Genomic DNA, 26,868 nt, shown 5'->3' on the forward strand with positions numbered 1-26,868 from the left:
CCCAGCAGCTGCTGTGTTTTGGATTCAGTAGAAGAAAGTTGAGAACACCAATGTTTTAGTAGTTGCAAGAAATCGAGGACTTTTTTCAGTCTCCCCATGTTCAGCTGATGAGCAGGTGGGCAGGAGCTGGGAGGGAGCACAGCCAGCCCAAGCTGGCCATGGAAACACTCCGTAACATCGGCACCGTGCTCGGTTTATAAATAGGGGTTGGCCGGGGGGCAGGAAATCCTCTTTTTTCCGGGAGTTTTCTGTGAGTTTGGTCTTTTCCAGGATTTCCACGAAATCCTTGAAATCCACGAGTTCTGCGGTTGATTCTTGAGGACTGACTGCGAATCGGTCATCGGGTGGTGAGAAAAAAAACGTATTATGTATATTTACTATTATTATCCTTATTACTAGTAGTAGTCATGTTAGCATCAGTATTTCCTTTTTTGTCTTATTAAACTGTCTTTATCTCAACTTGCAACTTTTTTTTCATTCTCCCCCCCACCCCACTGCGGGGGGAGCGAGCGAGCGGCTGTGTGGCCCCCGCTGCCGGCTGCTGGGTTAAACCACGCCAACCCGGAGCCGGGAAGGCTCGGGGGTCTCGGCAGTGCGTACGGATACCTGCAGGGAGGGTGTGAAGAGGACGGGGCCAGGCTATTTCCAGCGGTGCTCAGTGACAGGACCAGCGGCCCTGGGCACAGACTGAAACCCAGGAGGGTCCCTCTGAACATCAGGGGACACCTTCATTACTGTGAGGGTGACCGAGCACTGGCACAGGTTGAGCAGGGAGGTTGTGCAGTCTCCATCCTGGGAGGTATTCACAGCATCCCAGCATGGCAGGGGCTGGCAGGGACCTCTGTGGGTCACCCAGCCCAACCCCCTGCCCAAGCAGGGTCACCCAGAGCAGGCTGCACAGCACCGCGTCCAGGCGGGGCTGGAATATCTCCAGAGAAGGAGACTCCACAGCCTCCCTGGGCAGCCTGGGCCAGGGCTCCGTCACCCTCAGAGGGAAGAAGTTCTTCCTCAGGTTCAGCTGGAGCTTCCTCTGCTTCAGTTTGTGCCCGTTGCCCCTTGTCCTGTCGCTGGGCACCACTGCAAAGAGTCTGGCCCCGTCCTCCTGACCCCCACCCTGCAGATATTTAGAGGCATTTCGAAGGTCCCCTCTCAGCCTTCTCTTCTCCAGGCTGAACAATACTCAATGTCACCTGGACATGGTCCTGGGCAACCGAGTCTGGGTGGCCCTGCCTGAGCACGGTGGTTGGACCAGACGATCTCCAGAGGTCCCTGCCGGCCTCAACCACTGCGATGCTGTTATTCTGAGCTGGGGGGTGTGCTGGAACTGGGGCTGTGCTGGAACTGGGGGTGTGCTGGGCTGGCAGGAGTGGGTGGCCAGCACCCTGGTGCTCCCGGGCTGCAGTCGCTGACCCCGTGTCTCCCCCCGGCAGCTCTCGCCGAGGCCCCGTCTCGCTGCCGCCGCAGCCCCGAACCGTGCATCACCACGGGGCTCCATCGCTCCCCCCCGGGGGCTCCATCGCTTCCCCCCCCGAGCCGGGCGCTCGGTGATCCCGGGCCCCCCCCCCCAGCACCGCCCGCTGCTCCGGGCACCGGCGGGGACCCGACCCGGCCCTGCCCTCCCTCCAGGACCCGCTTCAACCCCCCCAAGCACCCCCCGAGCTGCCCGTCGAGGAGCTGCCCCCCCCCCTCCGCGGAGGGACAGCCCGGGCGGGGGGGGGGGGGGGGGGAAGCCCCCAGCCCCCGCTCCGGGCCGAGCCCCCGGCGGGCGCGGGGTCCCCTCGGCGGGAAGCGGAGCGGGGGGGGCCGAGGGGAGGGCTGGGGGGGGGGGGGAGGTCGGACCCGCCCCGCGGCCGCAGGGGCCGCCCCGGGGGAGGTGCGGAGGGAGCGGCGGGGCCGGGAGCGGCGGGGCCGGGCGGAGCCAGCGCGGCGGGGGGGGAACCGGGAACCGGGGGCCGGGAGCCGCGGCCGCACCATGGGGGCCTGTCTCGGTGTCTGCTCCCTGCTCAGCTGCGTGAGTGCCCGCCCGGGGGGGCTGCGGGGGGAGAGCGGGGGGGGGGAGGGCACCGGGATGGGGGGGGGCACCGGGAGTGGCTCGGCAGTGGGGAGGGGGAGGGCACCGGGAGGGGGAGGGCACCAGGAAAGGGGGGGGGGGCACCGGGAGGGGCTCCGGAGTGGGGAGGGGGAGGGCACCGGGATAGGGGGGGGGGGGGCACCAGAAGGGCACCGGGAGGGGCTCCGGGAGGGCACCGGGAGCGGAGCGGGAGGGCACCGGGATAGGGAGGGGGAGGGCACTGGGTGCGGAGGAGCCGCTGCTGCCGCTGCGGGTGCGGGGGGGGGGGGTCGGGGGGACACCCCGGGATGTGCCCCGGTACCCCCGGGGAGTCAGAGGAGACGTGGGGGGGTTTCCAAGGGGAGCCCGGAGGATGCGATGGTTTCCAAGGGGATCCCCGGGGGGATGCACCCCTCTGTGCTGGGGGGGGGGATGCGGGGGAGACCCAGAGCAGGGCACCCCGCTGCACCCAGGGGGGTCCAGGGGAGACCCGGGGGAATTCACCCTAGAGAGCTCTGGAGCCCATGAACATCATGGCTGGGGGGAACGTGGAGTCTGAGGGGGCACTTTGGGGGTGTGGGGAGCCGGGGCTTGGGGGGTCCTGGCCCTCCTGCCTCGATACACTGGGGGGGTTCAGTCCTGCTGCACCCATGGGATGCTGGGGGGCCGGGGGTCCTGCCTGGTTCTCACGGCCAAGGCCCAGAGCGGGAGGCTGGGGATGGAGTAAAAGAAGGAGCTGGGATGGGGGGTGCGAGTCTGTGGGGGGGGGGCTCTGCGTGGGGTGCCATGGCCAGGGCGGGTGCAGGGTGCGTGTTTCGGGGTGCCGTGCCCGGTGACGCCGGCAGCCGCCCGGACCGGTGCTGCCCGTCCCGGCACTGCCTCAGCTGCGGGCGCGGGGCCAAGGCAGGGCTGCGAAACCGACCTGGGACGGCCGGGAAGCCCGAAAACGGGGCCGGTTTCGCAATTTGACCTCGAAGCTGTGGAGGTTTAACGAAGCTTTTGGAACGTCGGATCGGACGGCGGGCGGTCTGCAAGGCCTGCCTCTGCGATCCAGTGCCCGGTGCTTTTCCCAGTGGGCAGGTATCGGAAAAGCCGGGAGCTAATCCACAGCAGGGCAGAGGTTTCTGGCCTCACGCTGGATTTTTTTCCCCCAAAAAAACTATTCTGGCCCAGGCTGTGGTGGTGGGGTGGAGTTGCTGTGTGGGTTTAGTTTACCTTCAGTGGAGCTGGTTGACTGAAGGGGTGATTTAGCTCAGTTCTGAACTGAAAAACCACAACACGGAAAAAAAATCCAACTCAAAACCAAACAAAACCCCCAATCTGTGGTTGTTTTTTTTAATTTTTGACAAGAAAATTGGAACTAACTCCTTCTGGTCAGCCTGCATCATTTGAGTCAAAGCGGCGTCAGATTCCCAAGCCATCTCTTCAGCACTGTCCCATGAAACCTCCACGAGCCGTTCCCGAGCGAAACTTTGCGCTGCGTGGGGAAAATTTCCCTTTCTCTGCCTCCAGCGATCTGCCACTCTCTGCCCACCGCTGCCACGAGCCGCGTGGGCATCTCGAGCTGCCTTCCTGCGGGACAGGGCTGCTGTTTGCCGGCAGAAACCTGCCCAAGCCAAAGCAAACCGGGGGCACGTGCAGCCCTCCGGCACCGTGTGGGCACCTCGGGGGGACGGTCAGCCTTGTACCAACGCAAAGCCACCCGCCAGGCATGGGAGCCACCCGCCTGCTGAACCTGTGCCTGACTCTGCGGGCTTGATGCCAATTAACCTGCCGGGTCATTAATTTGACAGGAGATAAAGACTGGTTGCTCGGCATTGCTTTTAGATGACTCAGTCTCTGCATCGCTGGGTTTGCCGGGGTGAAGGCAGCTTGCAGAAGGTGTGTTGTTGAACTGGTGTGGTTGGCATAGTGTAGTTGGGCTGGTGTTGTTGGGTTGGTGTAGTTGGGTTGGTGTAGTTGAGCTGGTGTAGACATGGTGGTTTTGGACTAGTGGTGTTGGGCTGGTGTAATTGGGTTGGTGTAGTTGGGCTGATGTAGTTGGGCTGGTGTTGGCATGGCGTAGCTGGGCTGGTGTCATTGGATTGGTGTAGTTCGGCTGGTGTTGGCATGGTGTTGTTGGGCTGGTGATGTTGGCACAATGTAGTTGGGTTGGTTTAGTTGGCATGGTGTAGCTGGGCTGGTGTTGTTGGCATGGTGTAGCTGGGCTGGTGTAGTTGGGTTGGTGTAGGCATGGTGATACTGGGTTGGTGGTGTTGGGCTGATGGTGTTGGCACGGTGTAGTTGGGTTGGTTTTGTTGGCATGGTGTAGCTGGGCTGGTGTTGTTGGGTTGGTGTAGGCATGGTGGTATTGGGCTGGTGGTGTTGGGCTGATGGTGTTGGCACGGTGTAGTTGGGTTGGTTTAGTTGGCATGGTGTAGCTGGGCTGGTGTTGTTGGGTTGGTGTAGTTGGGCTGGTATAGGCATGGTGGTGTTGGGCTGGTTTAGTTGGGCTGGTGTTGTTGGCACGGTGTAGCTGGGCTGGTGTAGTTGGGCTGGTGTAGGCATGGTGGTGTTGGGCTGGTGGTGTTGGCCTGGTGTAGGTGGTTTGGTGCAGTTGGACAGGTGTAGTTGGGTTGGTGTAGATGGGCTGGTGGTGTTGGGTCGGTGTTGTTGCATTTCCCTGTGTTGGACTGGGTGGACAGTGCTTGTCCGGCTCCGGCCCTACTCTCCAGCCACGTGGCAGAGGAGGGAGCACAGCAGCCCTTACGCAGGAGTCGCGCTGGAGGTGAGCTAGGTGTGATGAGGAAGTGGGTAGTGAAACTGGAGAGGTTAATCTTTCATCTGCAGCCGCTGAAAACCAATACTTCCTCAATTACTCCACCGCTCTCGTGCTGCAGCCGCTTCCCCTGCTTGGCTTTTTCCATCCTGCTCTTTGGCCGTTGGCCACATTTGTACTTACGGGCGTCTGTGAAAGTCTCTGAAAGGAGGTGTCTCAGAGCGTGTCCGGCGCTGCCCTGACGTGGGAGGGTTTTCTTGCTTTTTAAAGAAAAAGGCTGAGATCGAGAGGTGCCCAGGCGGCAGGTCGGGTCAGCGTGGGCCGCAGGGTTCATTTGCTTCCTTTGCAAAGGAGCTTAGAGGGGGGATACCCAAGAAGGGCATCAGGAGCCTGGACAAAAGGCTCCTGGTGACATGGGACTATCGTGTTACTGCTGCACAAAGCAGGTCAGCGGGACGGGGCTGCTGTACCCCGTTACCTCATCTTCCCGTGGTTGCGAGAGGCTGTAGAACCTGAAATACGGCCATGGAGCTTGGCCATGGAAGAGTGGTCCCTGAAAATAAACCTCTGGCAGGCTCCAGGGATGCTGTGAGCTCCTTACAGCCTCGTGCTAGAAACCAACTCGTCCACTTGCAGCTTTCCCAGAGGTCAGCTGCCGGGTTTGGAGGCTACGCGTGGAGTAAGGGTCTCCCTTCAGCCCGGCTCCGTCATGGCCCTATGGACACCCCTTCACCCCGCTCCACCCGCCCCGGCCCCGGGGGAAAACGTGATGCCCAAGGCTGTGCCTCCTGCAAGTCAGCGGTGACGCTTGGACGTGGGGCTGAACCCCCAAATCCAGCAACCTGCTAAACAGCAACAGACCTCACGGTTTCCCAGGCCGCTTCCAGGGATTTTGGGACTGGCGCTGGTTTTTTCCGTTTGCACTGAAGGGAGAGGAGCTGGAGGTACTGATGTGCCTAAAGGTAAGGGTGCACGAAGATGCTTTGCTAGGTCAGGTCAAATAATGCAGTAATACTGCATTAAAAGGGATTTTTGTTGTTCTCTGTTTTTTTTTTTTATTTTTTTTTATTTGTTTGAAGGGGAAATGCAGTAACACTGCATATGTGCGCTGGCAGCCCACAAAGCCACCCGCACCCTGGGCTGTGTCCAGAGCAGCGTGGCCAGCAGGGCCAGGGAGGGGATTCTGCCCCTTTACTGCGCTCTCGTCAGACCCCGCCTGGAGTCCTGCGTCCAGCTCTGGAGCCCCCAGCATAGGAAGGACAGGGATGTGTTGGAGCGGGGCCAGAGGAGGCCACGGAGATGATCCGAGGGCTGGAGCACCTCTCCTCCGAGGACAGGCTGAGGGAGCTGGGGCTGTTCAGGAGAAGAGAAGGCTCCGGGGGGACCTTAGAGCAGCTGCCAGTGCCTGGAGGGGCTACAGGAAGGATGGAGAGGGGCTTTGCACAAGGGGGTGCAGTGACAGGACAAGGGGGAACGGCTCTAAACTAGAAGAAGGCAGATTTAGATTGGATATTAGGAAGAAATTCTTCCCCATGAGGGTGGTGAGGCCCTGGCCCAGGTTGCCCAGAGAAGCTGTGGCTGCCCCCTCCCTGGCAGGGTTCAAGGCCAGGTTGGATGGGGCTCTGAGCACCATGGGCTGGTGGAAGATGTCCCTGCTCATGGCAGGGGGGTTGGAACCAGATGATCTTCAAGGTCCCTTCCAACCCAAACCATTCGATGATTCTGTGATTCTGTAGCACTGGCGCATTTTAAATGCATTCATGTGCAAGTGGTGCATTTAATGAGCCTGAAAGAAAGCAATCTCTAATTGAAGGCCATTTTTTCCTGCTTTGAAGTTGAAAACATGAAGTGATGTCCCTTGAGCAGCTCCTGGAGAGGTGGGATGAGGGTCCTGTGGGATGCAGGGGCTCTCACCCATCCCGGCTCCCGTGGGTACCATGATCTCAACACAGCCTCTGGTGGGGCTGGGACATGGGGCTGGGGTGTGGGTAAAGAGGAATAAATCAGGAAGGAGGTGATTTTTCTCAAATAATGGTGTGCTTATGCTTATAAAAACAAATGCAAAGCCACCTCTAGTGATTTGGGGGCATCGAAATGATCGTTCATGAGCATCCGTGAGCATCGCTGATGAGGGAGCTGCGGGTTTGATGTCCTGCCTACACAGCAGCTCAACGGCTGGTTGTCTTTTCTGCCATGTTCATTTTTTCACACTAATTTTAGCAATGAGAAATGTATATTTGAGTCTATGCTGAGTGATATTTAACTAATATTGATTGCGGGGCATAATTAGGAAGTACATAGCTGTAATAAGCACACAGCACATCCCTTAATAGCAGGAGCGAGCTGGACTCTCCCTGTGCTCACAAGCTCATCTGCCTGGCTGGTGTGTCTCAAGTGCAGGAGGGGAAGAGCTGTTTAAAGGAAAGAAATAAAGTATCAAAAAGCAAAATAAATCAATGAAGTTAGCTGGTAAATAGAGGGAAAGCAGCTTGCTGAGGACCAGAGATGACCACAGGATTACCTAGGAAGAAGCTGGCTCTGATACAGGAGTTAAAAACGCCCAGTGCTGAGAATTTTGAAACGAGTGGATCTGGGAATGCACCTTAGCTAGAGAAGAATATTTGAAAAATGAAGTAGTCGTATTTTAAACAAACTTCACATATTTCATTCCTGTTGGTCTCTAGGCAATACCTGTAGCTGGAAGCCTGCCAGCACCCACTTGGGGATTTCTCCTTGCTGCCTGGGCCAGTGCGCGGGAGCGGGGAGGCTGAGGGCTTGTGATGGCTTCAGTGAGGCGTTAAAAAAAATAAGGAAATAGCCTGAAGTTTCCCTGTTTTAGAGGACTTTGGGAGTATTTTGCTGTTGCATTGCTGGGGCTGCCTGTCCCAAGAGCCCCGCTGTTCCCGTTAGCACTGTGGGGAGTGGAGCAGAGCTGGGAATTCAGTTTTAATTTAGTTTTTGGGTCCTTTGAGGTTTTATTTAGCACTTCAGCCCTTCTGTTTGTTTACACGGGGTCAACACTGGCTCCTGGTTCAGCGGCCAGGAGAGCATCACCACGTGCTTTGCCCTGATGTGAGATGTTGGTTTTACCTGCCCAACCAACCCTGATAACTCCCGAGGGTGCAGCATCTTCAGTGCAAACCCGACAGACACCTTATTCCCATATTTTTCCCCAAAATATTTAACATGGGACGTTCTGCTCACAGGAGATAGTGGATTAGTGACCCAGCAGTGACTTGCCATCCCGAAAAGCTTCCATTCTCTTGCCTGAAAATACCCTATTTGTTCTCCAACTTCACCCTCTTTTGGGAAAATGGGAGTTTCAGGATGTGGCAGCGAGCTGGGAGATCCCGGGGCTGGCGCAGGTGATGAAGAAGCTGGAGATCTTCCCCGTCTGGATCAGGGATGACCCAGTCAGGGCTGGCTGTGGCCGTATCCTGCATTCCTGCCCCATCATGGGCTTTAAAACCTGCTGTGCAAAACCCCTGCGGCTGTGCTTCCTCTAAGGCGAATGACTGGGGCACTCCGGCACTTCGTAGGTGTGAAATAGGTGGGCGAAGGTCAACCAGGGCAAGGGCACGGTCCTGCCCCTGGGGAGGAACAACCCCAGGCACCAGTACAGGCTGGGGTGACCTGCTGGGGAGCAGCTCTGCGGAGAGGGACTGGGAGTGCTGGGGGACGACAGGGTGACCATGAGCCAGCAGTGTGCCCTGGGTGCCAAGAAGGCCGATGGGATCCTGGGGTGCATCCAGAGGAGTGTGGCCAGCAGGTCGAGGGAGGTTCTCCTCCCCCTCTGCTCTGCCCTGCTGAGGCCCCATCTGCAGTGCTGTGTCCAGTGCTGGGCTCCCCAGTTCAAGAAAGACAAGGAGCTACTGGAGAGAGTCCAGCGGAGGGCTACGAGGATGAGGAGGGGACTGGAGCATCTCTCCTACGAGGAGAGGCTGAGGGAGCTGGGCTTGTTCAGCCTGGAGAAGAGAAGGCTGCGAGGGGACCTTCGAAATGCCTCTAAATATCTGCAGGGTGGGTGTCAGGAGAACGGGGCCAGACTCTTTGCAGTGGTGCCCAGCGACAGGACAAGGGGCAACGGGCACAAACTGAAGCAGAGGAAGCTCCAGCTGAACCCGAGGAAGAACTTCTTCCCTCTGAGGGTGACGGAGCCCTGGCCCAGGCTGCCCAGAGGGGCTGTGGAGTCTCCTTCTCTGGAGATATTCCAGCCCCGCCTGGACACGGTGCTGTGCAGCCTGCTCTGGGTGACCCTGCTTGGGCAGGGGGTTGGGCTGGGTGACCCCCAGAGGGCCCTGCCAGCCCTGAACATTCTGTAAAAAAAAAAAAGAAAAGAATATCCAAATTGGTGGACAAATTGGTGAGAACGTTCTCTATTGGGGCACCAAAACTCAACTCAACTCAGCTCAACTCAGCATACACTGCAGCAGCAAAACCCAGCTCGGCTCAGCCCAACCCAGCCCAGCCCGGCTGCTGGGGTGCAAACAGCACCTCCCTAACGCTCCTCTCATGATGGCTTGCAGGAGCCAGGGAAGTCTAAGAATATAGTTTAATAAAAAATTCCGTTTTATCCCTACACACCTTATTCTGCACAATGCTCGTGCAGGAAACCTCTGCCAATGTTTTGCCTGGGCAGTAAGGTTGGGTTTCATTAAGCTGGGGTTTCCCTGGTTCCCCCCTCTGCACCCAGCTCTGGCACAGCCGTGGGAGCCCCTGGAGTCGGGGTGCAGCTGGCAGCGCTGCCGATGCTGGATTTGGGAAGCCAGGACCCGCCGCAGACTCCCAGGGATGCCGTGCCTCAGTTTCCCCACATGTAAAATGGCCTTTGGGGAGGAGGAACGATGGCAGAGCAAATTGGTTTCTCCGTGATGCCGATATCAGTGTTTTCCCCATCCTGTGTTAAGTTGAAAAGGCAACCTTGCATTATTTTGAAAATTTTTTTTTTTTTTGTGTGTGAGAGGCTCTTGCACAGCCGTGCTTTGTTTTGACTGGAGCCTTTTTTCGCATGCGATTGCTGGGGAGCAAAAAAAGAAGGTGAGGGGAGATGAAGAGTCTCCAGGAGTCTTGGTATCAGTTCCCAAGTTGGATAGCTATTGGGGTTAACCCGTTCCCATGGCCCGTTTGGTTTTCAGCAGCTTTTTGGGAGGGTTCGGGACCGTTTCCACGAGGTGCCGCGGGGTGTGGGTTGTGATGCTGGCTGGCGAGAAGCCCTGCGCAGAGCCCCCGTGCAGCGGTGTGGGTTCCTGGGCAGAATTCCCTACGGTTTCACCTGGGGACAGGTTTTGGAGCCCATTTCGACCCCCCTGACGCGGGGATGCTCTCGTTGCAGGTGTCCTGTCTCTGCGGCTCTGCGCCATGCCTGCTCTGCGGCTGCTGCCCCTCGGCCAAGAGCTCCACCGTCTCCCGCCTCCTCTTCACCTTCTTCCTCTTCCTCGGCACCCTTGTGTCCATCATTATGATAATCCCCGGCGTGGAGAAGGAGCTGCACAAGGTGAATAACTCCCGGAGGTCGCTGGGCTTGGTCACCGTGGGGAAGAGGTTTAGCTCGTGGTGGGTACATGAGGCTGAATCAGAAAGTGAATTTTTGGGGCGTGACGTTGCTTCTGTTCCTTTTTTCCTGAGCATCTCCCTGGGAGACAGCGTCATTAACCCTGGTTTCCACAGAGGGGAAAATGCAGTGGGACAATTTCACGCGTTATCTAGTTTTCCCAGATGTCTCCCAGGAAAGTTTCCTACATCCCATTTTTGGGGTTCAGCTGGCCAAGTGACCTGGAAGTCGTGGAGATGGGACTTCAGATGCAGGGAGCTGAGGTCTGGCGGCTCAGCTGGTGCGGGGGCTGGGCCAGGCTTTCTGGGAAATGCTGGTTTCATCCCAGCTTGCCACTGACGTGCAGGGTGGCTTTAGCTGTGTCACCCCACTGCTGTCCCCAAGCAGGCCAACCGCTCGCTTTACGGGTGGCATTGGGGCAGTCACGGGCTGGCCCATCTTTGGTGGCACCAGGGCTCATGGTGGGTGCAGGATTCTGGGGTGATGCCCACCCTCCCGTGGTGGGTGCGGGATACTGGGGTGATGCCGACCCTCCTGTGGTGGGTGCGGGATGCTGGGGTGATGCCCACCCTCCCGTGGTGGGTGTGGGATGCTGGGGTGATGCCCACCCTCCCGTGGTGGGTGTGGGATGCTGGGGTGATGCCCACCCTCCCGTGGTGGGTGTGGGATGCTGGGTGATGCCCACCCTCCCGTGGTGGGTGCGGGATGCTGGGGTGATGCCCACCCTCCCTTGGTGGGTGTGGGATGCTGGGGTGATGCCCACCCTCCCGTGGTGGGTGTGGGATGCTGGGGTGATGCCCACCCTCCCGTGGTGGGTGTGGGATGCTGGGTGATGCCCACCCTCCCGTGGTGGGTGTGGGATGTTGGGGTGATGCCCACCCTCCCTTGGTGGGTGTGGGATGCTGGGTGATGCCCACCCTCCTCTGGTGGGTGTGGGATGTTGGGGTGATGCCCACCCTCCCTTGGTGGGTGTGGGATGCTGGGTGATGCCCACCCTCCTCTGGTGGGTGCGGGATACTGGGGTGATGCCCACCCTCCCGTGGTGGGTGTGGGATGCTGGGGTGATGCCCACCCTCCCGTGGTGGGTGCGGGATGCTGGGGTGATGCCCACCCTCCCTTGGTGGGTGTGGGATGCTGGGGTGATGCCCACTCTTCCGTGGTGAGTGTGGAATTCTGGGGTGATGCCCACCCTCCCGTGGTGGGTGCAGGATTCTGGGGTGATGCCCACCCTCCCGTGGTGGGTGTGGGATGCTGGGGTGATGCCCACCCTCCCGTGGTGGGTGCAGGATGCTGGGGTGATGCCCACCCTCCCGTGGTGGGTGTGGGATGCTGGGGTGATGCCCACCCTCCCGTGGTGGGTGCAGGATTCTGGGGTGATGCCCACCCTCCCGTGGTGGGTGCGGGATGCTGGGGTGATGCCCACCCTCCCGTGGTGGGTGTGGGATGCTGGGTGATGCCCACCCTCCTGTGGTGGGTGTGGGATGCTGGGTGATGCCCACCCTCCCGTGGTGGGTGCGGGATGCTGGGGTGATGCCCACGCTCCCGTGGTGGGTGCGGGATGCTGGGGTGATGCCCACCCTCCCGTGGTGGGTGCGGGATGCTGGGGTGATGCCCACCCTCCCGTGGTGGGTGTGGGATGTTGGGGTGATGCCCACCCTCCCGTGGTGGGTGCGGGATGTTGGGGTGATGCCCACCCTCCCGTGGTGGGTGCGGGATGCTGGGGTGATGCCCACCCTCCCGTGGTGGGTGCGGGATGCTGGGGTGATGCTCACGCTCCCGTCACTGTGGCAGCTCCCCGGCTTCTGTGACGGCAGCGGGTCGGTCCTGGGGGTCCAGACCCACGTCGACTGCGGCAGCTTCCTGGGCCACAAAGCCGTGTACCGCATGGGCTTCGCCATGGCTGCCTTCTTCTTCCTCTTTGCCATCATCATGGTGTGCGTGCGCAGCAGCAAGGACCCGCGAGCCGCCGTGCAGAACGGGTGAGCGTTGGTCCCGGGGGGGGTTGCTGGTGTGGGGGCAGACCCCTCCTTCCCCACCGGGTTCCCGCTTGCAGACCGTGCCTCCTCCCGCAGCTTCTGGTTCTTCAAGTTCCTGGTGCTGGTGGGGATCACGGTGGGGGCCTTCTACATCCCCGACGGTGCCTTCACCTCAGGTGAGGAGCTGCCCCAGTGTCCTCTGCATCGCTGGGTTATCCCTCAGCACAGGATTAAACCCGGGGCCGGAGCCAGCGTCCCCGCTGCCATGTGCCCCTGCCCTTGCCGAATTCCCATTTTCTCTGCTCTTAACTGGATTTTCTCTTCCCCTCAAGTCTGGTTTTACTTTGGTGTGGTCGGCTCCTTCCTCTTCATCCTCATCCAGCTCATCCTCCTCATCGACTTTGCCCACTCCTGGAGCCAGCTGTGGCTGCGCAACGCGGGCGAGAGCAACGCCAAGGGCTGGTACGCAGGTCGGTACGGCTGGCACTGCAGAGGGCTTAGGGGTGGGGACGCCCGTCCTGGGGCCGGGAACGCTGAGCTGGTGGGGACGGGGGGCTCTGCTCCAGCCTCTTTCCTTTTTGCTTTCTCCCCCAGCCCTGTGCACCGTCACCTTCATCTTCTACGCCGCCTCCATTGCGGCCATAGTGCTGCTCTACGTCTACTACACCAAGCCCGAGGGCTGCACGGAGGGCAAGGTCCTCATCAGCATCAACCTCCTCCTCTGCCTCATCGTCTCTGCTGTGTCCATCCTGCCCAAGATCCAGGTGAGACGGCGGGGGGCACCTGGGAGGCCGGTGGCCTTGTCACCGTGGGGCACAGCACCAGCCCTGAGCGCCCGCCGCTGTGTTTGCAGGACGCTCAGCCGCACTCGGGGCTGCTGCAGGCGTCCCTCATCACCCTCTACACCATCTACGTCACCTGGTCCGCCCTGGCCAACGTACCGAGTAAGCAGGATGTGGCCCCGGGTTTGGGAGAGGGTTGCGCGGGGCAGGAGCACAAGCGGGGGTGGGTGCTTTGCCCCCTCACATCTTTGCAGACCACCGGGGCTGGGGAAAGGTGCTGAACCCCCTGCGTGTCTCCCCCAGCCCAGAGCTGTAACCCCACGCTGCTGGTGAGGAACAGCACCGGCTCGGCGACGGCCACCCAGCCGCTGACGACCTGGTGGGATGCCCCGAGCATCGTGGGGCTGATAATCTTCATCCTCTGCACCCTCTTCATCAGGTGAGGACTTGGCCGGCGTCCCCGGGGACCGCCCCGTTGCTCTGCCTGCCCGGGGCAGCGGGAGGCTTGTGGGAAAAGGCGATGCTCAGGGGAGGCTGCAGCTTGGTCCGGGGTTTTTTGTCACAAGGTGCCTCTCGCAAAGCCGTCCCGGTCCCCAGGGCACAGGCAGGCTGCTCTGCGGGGCTGTGGGCACAGCGTTCGCCGCATGAGCCGCGTGCCCCGCACTGCCCTGCTTGTCCTGGAGACATCCCAAGGTGGGTGGGCAACGGGGGGCTGAGCTCGGGCTGGGGGCCAGCCCTGAGCATGCTGGGTCCTCACGGGAGGGGAAGAGCTGCGAAGCACGCTATTGAGAAGCTCCTGACTTCAGCAATACTCCTCCTTGTTCAGGAAAAACATTGCCAGCGTGGCTGCAGGCTGCCTGGCACGTCAGGTGTGAGCATCCAGGACGGGGAGTGGTGCCTGCCCAAGGTCCCCAAGGCCACCTGGAGAGATCCCACCTTGCCTTGTGACAACCGCTGCTTGTGGCAAAGGCTGGTGCTACAAAGTCCAGGCTTCTAGAGGGAAAACAACTTGGAAATGATGAGGGGACGGGAGCATCTCTGCTACGAGGAGAGGCTGAGGGAGCTGGGCTTGTTCAGCCTGGAGAAGAGAAGGCTGCGAGGGGACCTTAGAAATGCCTCTAAATATCTGCAGGGTGGGGGTCAGGAGGACGGGGCCAGACTCTTTGCAGTGGTGCCCAGCGACAGGACAAGGGGCAACGGGCACAAACTGGAGCAGAGGAAGCTCCAGCTGAACCCGAGGAAGAACTTCTTCCCTCTGAGGGTGACGGAGCCCTGGCCCAGGCTGCCCAGGGAGGCTGTGGAGTCTCCTTCTCTGGAGATATTCCAGCCCCGCCTGGCCGCGGTGCTGTGCCCCCTGCTCTGGGTGACCCTGCTTGGGCAGGGGGTTGGGCTGGGTGACCCCCAGAGGTCCCTTCCAACCCCGAAAATTCTGTGATTCAGTGAAACTGAGTGGACCCAGAGGACAGTCCCTTATCCCTGCCCACAGCAGGGGGGTTGGGACCAGATGATTGATAAGGTCCCTTCCGACCCAAACCATTCTGTGACTCTGAGCCTGCCGCCCCTCTGCCCGCAGCGTCCGCTCCTCGGACCACCCGCAGGTCAACAAGCTGATGCTGACGGAGGAGCGCGCGGCCGGGGCGAGCGGCGAGGCGGCGGCCGTGGAGAGCGGGCCGCGCCGCGCCTACGACAACGAGCAGGACGGCGTGTCCTACAGCTACACCTTCTTCCACCTCTGCCTCCTCCTCGCTGCCCTCTACATCATGATGACCCTCACCAACTGGTACAGGTGGGCAGAGCTCCCGCGGGGACCCAGGACTGACCCCCGTCCCCTGCGTCCCCTGCTCCTCGTGTCCTCCCTGCTCGTGCCCCAGGCACAGCGGTTTGCTGAGATGCAGCTGTGTGCAAGCCCGCTTCACCTGCGCCTTAATCGTTATTTATTAATTAACAGCGTTAATTATTTTTAAGTAGCACAGGGCTGCCAGCTCCCCACCGCGGCGTCCTCAGCATCCTCATCCCTTGGGACGCGGGGGGAGCGGAGTCCCAGCCCCTGGGGTGCTGCGGGCAGCAGTGGTGGGGTCGCATCCCCTGGGCGAGCCGCGGGGAGCTGCGGGGCTCCGGGGCTCCTCCGCTCTCCTCCGTGTTCCTTGCGTTGCACCCATGGCTCGGTGCTCGCAGCCTCCACCCCTCCTCGGCGCGGCTGCCGCTCTCCGTGCTCGGGTGGGCACCCCGCCGGCACGACGCGGTGATGGGTGCCGCCGTCTCGGTCCCTGTTTCAGGCCGGACGAGAGCTTGCAGGTGCTGACGAGCCCCTGGACCGCTGTGTGGGTGAAGATCTGCTCCAGCTGGGCCGGGCTCCTGCTCTACCTCTGGACCTTGGTGGCTCCGCTGGTGCTGCCGGACCGGGACTTCAGCTGACGTGGGCATCCCGCTGCCGGGTGGGAGCCAGCGTGGGTGGTCCCTCAAGGCGCTGCCTTGGCCTCGGGTCCTGCGCAGGAGCAGCTGTGCCGGGTTGTGCCTTCTTGCAGGTCTTCTGCTTTCATTTGGAAGGGGTGAAGTGCCAAGCAGGGAAAATCAGCGAGGGCTGAGGAAGACTTGAGGCTGTTTTTAAAGTTCTTAGCATCTCCGTGTTTGTCTGGTGCCTTCGGTGGTGGCTCCGTACCCTCTGCTTCTGGCGGAGACCACCGCCTTGCCTTGGGAGGGTTTGGTTGCCACCAGCTGCTGTGTCCTGCTCGGTGCCCCGGGACCGCGGTGCCTTGCGGAGGGGTCTGGGGTCCGCCCGTGTACCCGGACCTGGGACCTGGTGGGTGCTGCCGCCCCAAACACCCCAGGGGAAACCCAATCCCGGGGGGTTTGTTGTTGGAGGCGGACGTCCCGCTGCATCCCCCCAGCCTCGGCGGTGGCCCCAGCTCCTCGGGGGCGAGGGAGGACGGGTCCCTGCTCCTGGCTGGCGCCCAGGCTGGGATTCCCGCGTTGAATAAAGTCTGGTTTGGAATAATCCTGGCAGATTTGTCCTGGGGTCTTTCCACCGTGCGTGGGAGGTGGAGGAAGGGGGGGTCCGCTGAGCAGCCCCAACGCCGGGGTGAGGGTGCAGCTGGCTGCCCCGTGGGTGCAGGCAGGGGTGTCATGGCTTTGGGGGTGGCATCGCTTTGGGGTGCAGCAGCGTGGGGCGCTGGACCCTGCGGCCAGCCTGTGGCACCCCGAGAGCGGCCGCGGGAGGGGGGGATGGGGCTTGAGGGGTGGGGGGTGGTGGTAAGGCAAGCGGGGTGCGCAGCTTGGTGGGGTGCACACGCTGTGGGGGTGCACACGCTGTGGGGGTACACACGCTATGGGGGTGCACACGCTGTGGGGGTGCACACCATGCCCAGGGGCACCGGGGGGGGGGGTGAGCACCCCGGTGGGGTACAGGCTGCGCTGGGATGCGGTTGCGGGGTGTGTCTCCCGCACGGGGGTGCACCCTTTGGGTGGGGGGTGCCCCGGGGGGTGCAGACTCTGGCACGGGGTCCCTGTCCGGCAGCGGCCGGGGGAGGCGGAAGCCGGGTGTCCCCGGGGAGGGGTCTCGCTGTGCTGGGGCAGCGGCTCAGGCTGGCGTCGGGCGGGAGGGGGGGGCCGGGCAGGCGGCCCGAGGGGGCAGCGCGGGCAGAGCGGGCAGGGCAATGCGGGCAGGGCAATGCGGGCAGAACGGGCAGGGCAATGCGGGCAGGGCCGGGGCTGGGGCTCAACCACGAGGTGGTGCTGGCAGCTCGCGCTGCGGCACGCGCCCTGCGCCGGCAGCGGCACCGGCATCCCGCACCCTGCATCCCTCACTCTGCACCCCTCACCCTGCATCGCTCACCCTGCACCCGGCACCCCTCACCCTGCACCCTGCATCCCTCACCCTACATCGCTCACCCTGCATCTTGCACGTTGCATCCCTCACTCTGCACCCTGCATCTCTTGTCCTGCACTCCACATCCCTCAGCCTGCATTCCTCATCCTGCACCCTATGTCCTGCAGCCTGCACCCTGCCTGCTGCATTCCCCAGCCTGCGCTCTGTGTCCTGTGTGCTGCACCCTGCATCTTGCACCCTTCATCCTGCACCCCTTACCTTGCATCCTGTGCTCTGCACCCTTCATCGTGTGTTCTGCACCCTGCATCGTGTGTTCTGCACCCTGCATCCTGCATCTTGCCTTGTGTCCTGCACCCCACATCCTTCATCCTGCACCCTGCAGGCAACCTGTGCTGGGGTGTGCAGACAGCGCTGGGGTGCGTGGCCTGGGCAGAAAGTGGGGGGGGGGGGGGGGGCAGATGTGCTCTCAGCAGCGTGTTTGCAGACGCCCCCCCCCAGCCTTTGCTGCTCCAGCCCGGGCCGTGCAGGTGGGGGAGATGCAGGACCCCCCCACCACGGACCTGCTGTGCAGAGCAGCAAGGCACCAGGGAGCTGCCTGGCACCAGGGTAATTCCTACGTCCCCACGTGCACCTCAGGCCAGTGACACTTGCCAATGCAACACGGTCCCCAGGGCCTGCAGGGACACGCTCAGACCTTTCGCCTGACCAGCTTTGCCTTTTGCATTTCCCATCTTTCAGGACAGCAGAAGAACACTGCACCTGCTGCAGCCGGCCGGTCCCTCCCTGAGCTGTCACCGCTGGCCTCGTCCGCAGCAGCTCCACGTGAAATGCCCGACCAGAGCAAGTCAACGGGAGAGAAACCCAAGGCACCGGCTGCATGAAACATGCCTTTGGCTCCCGAATGCTCTCCCTGCCCAGGAACCCCCTGCGAGGATGAGGATGGCTCCACAGAGCCAGCAGCGTCCGCTCTGGTTCCAGCAGTGACACAGCAGCAGCTGGAGGTGACACAGTGACAAGGTGTCCCACTCCAGCTGAGCCAGCAGCAAGCCCCTAGCTACCACCGAAACGCCTCGTCCCTGGGATTTTCTCTGAAACAGGAAATCCTTGTTCTTGCTTTCGGCTCTCCGGCTGCATCCGAACAGCCCCAGCGTGACGCTGCCAGAGCAACCCAGCAGCGAGCAGCCGCAGCTCCCTCCCCTGCCCCGACTTGCGAAGGGCTGCGTTGCACAGGGGTCTGCTGTGAGGTTTATTTTCACGTCGTGCCTCCTATCCATCATTGATTTAAATAAGAATAATCTTCGCTCGCTGTTTTCTTTAGGAGTCGTTTCAAACCACTGACAAATACACCTCAATGTAGTGATCACTGCACCTCCAAAACGGCTAGGGAAACTGAGGCAGGGTGACTCTGGCTGTGCCACTACATCTGCCAAGCCACGCCACCTCTGGCATCCTTTGATTTTGGGTTTCAACAGGGAAAATCCTCCCCATGGTGGGTCATTGCCTGTACGATGCGACTGTCCCAGCCGACTGTATTCATCCTGCCATGCCTGGCCGGCTGCCGAGCACCCCAAGCAGGCATTCCAGAGTCAGGGAAGCCTGGCTGCTACTGCAAGCCCTGAGTGCATATTTTAATGCAAATAAATAAATAAAAGATGAATTGATGGCAAAATACCCCCAGGTCTAAGCATGAAGTGAGTGAGGCTCACGGGCAGAGATGCTGAGTTCAGCCTGGGGCCTCGCAGTCCCCTCCAGGTGCTCGCCATGGGTCTGGAGCGTTGTGGCTGCTCTGCGTTTGCTTGTGAGCAAGGAAGATCCAGTTCTGAGTCCAAATACCCCGTTGTCCCCAGGGGGGGTGGGAAGCAGCCCCCCGTCAGCTGGGCATCACCGCTGAGCTCACCCGAGACCATGGGCGAGGTGGCGGGGAGCATCCCATGGGGGCTGTCACCATACCGAGCAGGAGGGGGTGACAACCCGAGAGGCACACGCTGCCGGGCAGCCCCAAATCACGCCCAGGATTCCCCAGCCATGGCTTTGCTTCGCGGGTCTGATGGAGCAGAGATGCAGCAAGGAGAGCTTGCACACACAGGGCGTGCGCAACAGCGGCACAGAGCCAGTGATGGCCTCAAAAATCCTTTTTATGGCAACTGTCACAATTGATGACACAGAACTGGGGGGAGCGGTGGATACACCGGCAGGCTGTGCTGCCATTCAGCGAGACCTGGACAGGCTGGAGAGCTGGGCAGAGAGGAACCTGATGAGGTTCAACAAGGGCAGGGTCCTGCCCCTGGGGAGGAGCAACCCCAGGCACCAGTACAGGCTGGGGTGACCTGCTGGAGAGCAGCTCTGCGGAGAGGGACCTGGGTGTGCTGGGGGACGACAGGGTGACCATGAGCCAGCAGCGTGCCCTGGGTGCCAAGAAGGCCAATGGTCTCCTGGGGTGCATTAGGAAGAGTGTGGCCAGCAGGTCGAGGGAGGTTCTCCTCCCTCTCTGCTCTGCCCCCATCTGCAGTGCTGTGTCCAGTGCTGGGCTCCCCAGTTCAAGAAAGATGAGGAGCTACTGGAGAGAGTCCAGTGGAGGGCTATGAGGATGATGAGGGGACTGGAGCATTTCTCCTACAAGGAGAGGCTGAGGGAGCTGGGCTTGTTCATCCTGGAGAAGAGAAGGCTGAGAGGGGACCTTCGAAATGCCTCTAAATATCTGCAGGGTGGGGGTCAGGAGGACAGGGCCAGACTCTTTCCAGTGGTGCCCAGCGACAGGACAAGGGGCAACGGGCACAAACTGAAGCCGAGGAAGCTCCAGCTGAACCCGAGGAAGAACTTCTTCCCTCTGAGGGTGACGGAGCCCTGGCCCAGGCTGCCCAGAGGGGCTGTGGAGTCTCCTTCTCTGGAGATATTCCAGCCCCCCCTGGCCGCGGTGCTGTGCCCCCTGCTCTGGGTGACCCTGCTTGGGCAGGGGGTTGGGCTGGGTGACCCACAGAGGGCCCTGCCAACCCCACCATGCTGGGATTCTGTGGTTCTGTCGCTTCCACAGGGCAATGTCCCCACATAGTACCCACACCTTGCAGCAGCAGCTATACTTCTGGGAGGTTTTTTGGGTGTTTAAGAAACATACGGCAGGGTCTGGTCGCTCCAGCTCTGCTAGCGATGACAAGCTCCAGGCTGTCTCCAAAGCGTGCCTGGTTCAGATGGCATCTTTGGCCTCCAGATCCTGGTGGTTTCAGTAAATGGTCCATTCGCGGGCGTGGGCCGTTTTGTTTCAGGAGCAGCCCTTTTCTTTCTTTTCTGGGTGAATAATTCATCAACAAACATCTTCCATCTGTCGCTCGGCAGAAAACACAGCCCCGGGTTGGGTCCTGTCCCCGCCTGTCCCTCCCCAACGTGCACCCAAGTCGTGGCCCCAGCACTAAGAGCAGGATCAGACCATGCATGTGCCGGGAAATCCGCATGCCGGCACCAACACTATCTACTGATGAGGCTTTAATTGCTCTGATTTGTTTTCCCACGTTGGGGCAGAAATAAGGGTAACGTGGGAAACTGGGGAACCCAGGCAAGGCCACTCAGCAGTCTGCTTTACAGAAGATAACTGCGATCACTGCATTGCCCAATTAAACCGAATTTAAAGCCCAGGGACGGGGGTGGTACCCTCCTGGAGCTGCTCAGGTCATCGAGGGGTTTAGGACCTCGCAGAGGGGGGACCCCCCCAGCGACACTCGGGTCCAGGGCAATGGGGGTGGCTGCGGTCCCAAACCGTTCCTCTGCCCACCCGCCCCGGTCCCCAGGCGAAGCCAGGGGCCCCGCAGCATTGTTTTAGTCTCTTTAATGCACGGTCTCCCTTGTTTTTTATTTTATTTGTAGGATTAACACATCGGGCAGCAGCCGGACTGTCTTTTGCTCAAAAGAGGAGGGGAAAGCGTTTACATAATTCATTTAAATGAGGCACCCGGGGAAATCCAAATTGGACTTCCAGCATGTTCACAGTGCCATGCAGATCCCCGTGATCCGCATCTGGAGCCATTAATGCCTCCCAGACGGACCGCAGAGCATGTATAATTAATTGTGGAGCAAAGCCGTTGCCCAGCCTCCAAAGATAACGCTCAGAGGCAGAGGCAACATCGCTCAGCACCGTCCCCCCCGGGGCGCGGATTTATTTCAGTGGGTCTGTTCTCTTTCCCAAGATGTTCATCCCAGCTTCCTTGGGGTAGGAAGATGCTGGGGAATCGGTGGGGTTAAAGCAGCAGGAGGAAGAAGCTGAGCTGGGCTGTGAAATCACGGCTGCTTGGCTGGGCTGGTGGGTAAGCATCGTCTGCGAGGATCCGTGTTTGAGCCCAGCAGAGCCCCGCGGAAATGGGGGGGCATCAGGGCTGAACCCTGCCCTGAGGAGGGGGCGAGAGGAACCCCACGGAGGGGGAAAAAAATCCCGCTACAGCAGGGAGCAAACAGCCCAGCTCCAGTCAGCACCAAACATCGCCAGTTTGTTCTGCAGAGGAATGGACCAGGCGTCCCCTGCTCCGGTGCACGGGGAGGTTTGCTGCTGGGGGAGACGTTGGGGCTGCTCTGGGGGACCTGGCCCCGCGCTCAGCCCCCTCCCTGCCCTCGCAGATTCGCTCCCTGTGGATTCTATCCGGCGAAACGGGGCTGATCTCGCTCCCTTGGGTGCTCTCCAGCCCCAGCACCCAGAGGCAGACCCCGCTCTGACCCGGGCCGGCTGCCAGCTGTGGTCTGGGGTGGCAGTTTGTCGGTTCCTGAGGTGTCCCCGGCCTTTCAGGGGGCCACAGGGGCACCTCAACTCCCTCATATACTTTATTTCTAAAATACCAAAGTGGGGAGCGACTCCTCTGCCTCCCCGTTGCTTTCTGGAGCTGCTTTCTCTACCTTCAGCATTGCTTTGAAGAGCAAAGGAGGGAAGGAAAGAAGACAGGGAGTAAAAAAGAAAAAATTGAGCTTGAACCCTGCTGCTACAGAAACATCTGTATCTATAAATATCCGCCGATGTGAGCAGGAACAGACTGTATCTCCAGCAGCTCCCTCAGGCAGCGGAGCAGGCTCGCCCCGGCTAACCCCATTCCAGCACACGCTCCTGTAGCACACACACGTCACTGCAGCTTTGCAGGCATTTTTCGGGGATTAAAAAAACCCCAAACTGGTCTTGAAAAAAAAAAAATTAGAGTGTAGTCTTCTTGTTTGCAGCTTGGTCACAGGGAGGGGGAGCCGTGGCCCTGGGGATGTGACCGGCTGTCTGGGCTGTCCCGCTGGTCCTTGCTGGGACACGATGTCCCACTGCTGGTCCCCATCCCACTGTCACCTCTTTCAGTGACCTTCTCCATCCCACCAGCCTGGCTCACGTACGCTCAGAGAAATCCGTATCCAGTGCAGCCTCGCTCCTTCACCACACACAAACCCTCCTGCAGCCACGGCGGCCCTGGGGCAGGGAGATGTTTACCCAGATGGGAAAAGACTGATCTGGATGGGTCCATCCCTGCCGTGACCCTCTGCAGCAGCTCAGCACCAGCCCTGGGCAGGCAGGGTGGGATGGTGGCTGGGAGGGCACAGCACCCCATGGGCTTGAGCTGGCCCACGGACATGCCAATGCCAAAGAACTTTCTCAGCAGGGTTTTGCTCTGCAAGTGCTGATCATCACTACTTCAGGTTGCTCCCAGAGGGGAGATGTCCCTCACTGTCCATCCAGGGACAGAAGGGGGTTGTTGGAGGCAGCCGCCACAGCCACCTCCATTGGTCGGGATTTCCCATCAGAAATACTCTCAATATAGGCATTTCCCACACCCTGTGCAGCTCACACCGTACAACGCTCAGCAGCTCCCCAGGGTCCGAGCACTTTCCAGACGTGTACGTGACTGCCTGCTGCCCAGGAGTCATGTCTGCCTGTGCCAGAAAGGGAGCGAGACAGGGACCTTTCCCTGGTGTGGGAGCTGCTGAAGCCTCAGCTGCCAAGGGGTCCCTGCAAGCTCTTGCTGGTCCTGTGGCGGGTGGTGGGTTTCCAGTAGTAAGACACAACTTTGAGGGTTTCCAGATCGCAAACTAGATTTAACCCTGGGCTCAGCAACATGGAGCCAGCCCTGAACACCCCCAAAACCTTGTGCAGACCACTTGGAGTAAGCAAAGGGGGAGATGGACTTGCCTGGACTCTGCAGTCCTCCTTTTTGCCCATGTAGCAGGCTGGGGGAGTGGGGTACTTATGGGGCACCCCTAAGCTCCTCCAGACAACAGCCACAGGGTCATCCCACATTGCTCAGTCCCCCATAAAGTAGATCCCATTCTTCATCTCTCCTTGGTAGTAGAGCTTTCATTCACATGTTCTTCAAGAGGTTGTACGCTGTCTCCTTTCCCAACTCCAGGCAAACTCCCTTCTTTCAGCTAACAGCAGTCCCACTGTCTGTTCTGGGGCTGCCCATTTCCCTGTGACACTCCATGGGGTGGCCCCACCAGGCTGCTCTCAAGAAGACGTTTCTCCAAGCCACCCAGCACCATTGTTGTGCTTTTTTCCCAGCATCATCTATGTTATCTATGGTCGGAATGGAGCCATAAGCCCCCAAGCATCCCTTCTAGCGCAGCATCTCTTGGCTCAAGGAAGGGGGGGAGGGCTGAGCCTCCCAGCTCAGAAGATCACGGAGGCTGAGCAAGGAGTGGAAACATTTGCTCTGACAGATGCTTGCACCTTTGGCTCCTTCAGCTGGGCCTCATTTTCACTTTTTTTTTCCCAGCTTCACTCCTCTCAAAATGCCGCCGAGGTGACACGTCGTGTCCCAGCTTTGCAGGGACTCAGCTCACCCCAAGCCCTGGAGAAATCCCGGAGAGCACCCTCCCTCCCGGCCGGCTGCCTCCTGTCACGTAGGGCTGCCGCAGATGTCCCTTTCGCCCCGCGCGACGGGTGCTGGGGACCCTCCGAGCGGGCACGCATCAGCAATGTCCACGACGAAGGCGGCGGTGTGGGGAGCACAGCCTGCCCCGACGTCACCCTCCTGCGTGGGGTCTCCTCAGGAGCACCGGGGCAGTTTTGTTTTGGTTTGTTCTTTTTTTTTTCTCCCCTCTTTCATCGTCTCCCTGTAACAACCAGGACTTTTCACAAGCCACCTCGCTCCCACTCTTCTCCTCACCGACTCACTCCCTTCTGCCCTCGCCGCGGGGATGTGCAGCTCCCCATGTCCCGCAGCCGCCCTCTCCCTCCGGCCGGGCTGTCCGCAGCCGTGACACCGAGGAGGGGCAATCCCGGGGGGGGGGACAATGGGGGACTTAATGCAACAAAGCGAACATTTTCTTCCCTTTTGTACTAATTCTAGCAGTGGATTTTAACAAAAAAATCAACAACTTGCTCAGCTCATCAACATGACCTGGGAATGCGTGGTCTCAGCCCAGCAGGCCAACTGTGCCCTGGGCTGCTTCCCCAGCAGCGTGGGCACAGGGCGAGGGAGGGGATTCTGCCCCTTTGCCCCACTCTGCTGAGACCCCCCGGGAGTCCTGTGTCCAGCTCTGGAGCCCTCAGCACAGGACAGAGCTGGAGCTGTGGGAGCGGGGCCAGAGGAGGCCCCAGCAATGACGCGAGGGCTGGAACCCCTCTGCTGGGAGGAAAGGCTGGGAGAGCTGGGGCTGCTCAGCCTGGGGAGGAGAAGGCTGCGGGGAGACCTCAGAGCAGCTGCCAGTGCCTGGAGGGGCTGCGAGAGAGCTGGAGAGGGGCTTTGTGCAAGGGCATGGAGTGATAGGACAAGGGTGATGGCTTTAGACTGAAAGAGCAGAGATTTAGATTATCTATAAGAAAGAAATTCTTTACTCTGAGGGTGGTGAAACCCTGGCCCAGGTTGCCCAGAGGTGGGAGATGCCCCATCCCTGGAAACAGTCAAGGTCAGGCTGGATGGGGCTCTGAGCACCCTGATCGAGTTGAAGATGTCCCAGCTCATGGCAGAGGGTTGGACTGGATGGCCTTTAAAGGTCCCTTCCAACCCAAGCTATTCTATAAGTCTACGATCTTGAAGAAGTTCATAAGCAGAAGTCCCCTTGCCCCAGCAGTAGAGGGGTCTTTCCTGGAGCGTTGACACAACTGGGAGATGCGGCAGCATGAGGACAGCCTGGCCAGAATCTGGCCACCGAGCCAGCCTCCTGCTCCAGACTGGGCTGTTCTCGTGCCCCACTGTTTGTCCCCAGACTGGCAGCCTGAGCTCACTGGTAAGTGCTGTCACAAAGCAGCCACGCGCTTCATCCCTTCCCCACACCGGTGTCAGTGTCCTGCAAAGCCTACGAAGTAAAAGCACCTGAAGGCTGCCAGTCGTCTTCTGTCCCTGGGGCCTTCCAGACGCTGTTGCAGCAGTTTCACTCGGGCAAAATGGCAGCAAACAAAATCCCCCCTGCCCCCAGCCCCTTCTGTCCACATCCCCTCGGCTATAAAGGGTGCAGCGATCCCCAAACCCAGTCACTGACCCCGCTTCGAGCATCACAGCCCAACCGCACCTCTAACCCCAGCACCCCACACCAGCAGAGACCCCCTGCCCCATTAAGGGGTGTTCACACGCCATTAAAGGAGGTTAAACAGCCTGGAGAAGTGGCCAGTGTTGCAGAGAAAGCCAGGCCAATGCTGGGGATGTAAACTGGTATTTGTGACACCCAGAACCGCAAGGGACATCCCTTGCCACAGGAGTGGGAATGCAACAAACTCTGCGTAGAGCACATGTGGGTCCATGGCTCCACCGTGCTTCAGTCCCCTCCCAGCCTCCGCACGCAGGCGGGCCGTTAATAACCAGCATGATCTGGGCCAGTAATAAATAAGGTGATGGCACGACTAGCAGGGCTGCACTCATGGCCAGCAACCAGCCCATGTCACGCCCAGGGGAACGTCTGCAGCACCATTTCTTCGTGCTGCTGCAAACAGCTTTTGTGCTGAAAAGTCAGATTCGAACGGAATTGTTGCAGTTTCACTAAGTTGGAGGAAATTTGATTAAATAAACAACATGACCTTTCAGCTGAAAGGAATTGCGCCATGTGCAGAGCTCCTGCCAGCTGCCCCGTGCAAGGGAGGGAAGGGACCAAGCACGGGCTGGTGGCATCTCCCCATCCCGCCGCTCTCCATCGCCACAGGGACCTCCAGGAGCAGGAATCCCCTCCAGGCTGCTCGGTGCTGCTCGCACTTGCAAGCAGACGCAACTTGACCTTGCAGTTAATTAGCACAATTTGTTGCTAGGGCTGAGTAAGGCAAGGCCACTACTCCATGCGAAGGAGCAGCTGAGCACACACAGCTCTCATCCACCTTCTCCCAAAGGCTGGTTATGTCCCTTGGGGGGGGAAAGCCCAGTGCAGGCGGCAGGGCTGTGCAGGCAGCTGGTGGAGAGCCGTTCTGCCATGGGGACACTGATGCAGGGTGGAGCTGGGGTGGCTGCTGCCTGAGTGCGGCGTATCAGTACTGGAGGTTTGTTGGGGCAGGAAGGGAGCACACATGTGCCCGAGACAGGGACCGATTTCTGCTCAGCTCTGTGTGTTTTCTGGGATTTATAGCATCACAGAATCATTTAGGTTGGAAAAGACCTTTAAGATCATTGAGTCCAACTGTAAACCTAACACTGCCAAGTCCACCACTACACCATGTCCCTAAGTGCCACATCCACACATCTTTCGAGTACCCCCAGGGATGGTTTGCAGCAGGTCAGGCAGGAGAACGGGCAGGGAGGGTGCAAAGGCGGGAGCTGAAACCGGTCAGGCTGGAGGTTCGTGTAACAGCACGAGGTATTCCTGTGCTATGCAGGGACGCTACAAGTGCGAAAGGTTTCGGGGGCAAATGGAGCAGGGTGTTACAGGAAGGCAGCTTGATCCCTGTGCATCTGTGTTGGTAAACATCTTTTTCTACATGGAAGTCTTTCCTGGTGCTCTGGAGAGGGCGAAGCTCGAGGCTCTGCTCTCTGGTGTGCAGGGAGGGTGAACCCTGGTG

At 60.0% G+C, this 26,868-nt stretch overlaps 1 protein-coding gene across 1 annotated transcript; it reads left to right on the plus strand.

Moving 5' to 3' along the window:
- The first annotated feature begins 1,937 nt into the window (after positions 1 to 1,937).
- On the plus strand, positions 1,938 to 16,102 carry SERINC2 (serine incorporator 2). The gene is made up of 10 exons (XM_075437856.1): positions 1,938 to 2,011; positions 10,141 to 10,302; positions 12,151 to 12,338; positions 12,432 to 12,511; positions 12,668 to 12,805; positions 12,930 to 13,099; positions 13,189 to 13,279; positions 13,421 to 13,556; positions 14,691 to 14,903; positions 15,394 to 16,102. Exons 1-10 carry the CDS (start codon positions 1,973 to 1,975, stop codon positions 15,530 to 15,532), a joined length of 1,356 nt encoding a protein of 451 aa, XP_075293971.1. The 5' UTR covers positions 1,938 to 1,972; the 3' UTR covers positions 15,533 to 16,102.
- The last annotated feature ends 10,766 nt before the right edge of the window (positions 16,103 to 26,868 follow it).

This window comes from Opisthocomus hoazin, chromosome 17, assembly GCF_030867145.1.
Source record: "Opisthocomus hoazin isolate bOpiHoa1 chromosome 17, bOpiHoa1.hap1, whole genome shotgun sequence".
NCBI classification, from domain to species: Eukaryota; Metazoa; Chordata; class Aves; order Opisthocomiformes; family Opisthocomidae; genus Opisthocomus; species Opisthocomus hoazin.

What these genes read in the sequence shown, in the direction of transcription:
- SERINC2 (XM_075437856.1), top strand. Translation starts at nt 1,973, where the DNA reads ATGGGGGCCTGTCTCGGTGTCTGCTCCCTGCTCAGCTGC. An exon ending in CGCCCTGGCCAACGTACCGA is followed by an intron (nt 13,280 to 13,420) that starts GTAAGCAGGATG and finishes TGTCTCCCCCAG; the next exon opens with CCCAGAGCTGTAACCCCACG. An exon ending in CTCTGCACCCTCTTCATCAG is followed by an intron (nt 13,557 to 14,690) that starts GTGAGGACTTGG and finishes CTCTGCCCGCAG; the next exon opens with CGTCCGCTCCTCGGACCACC.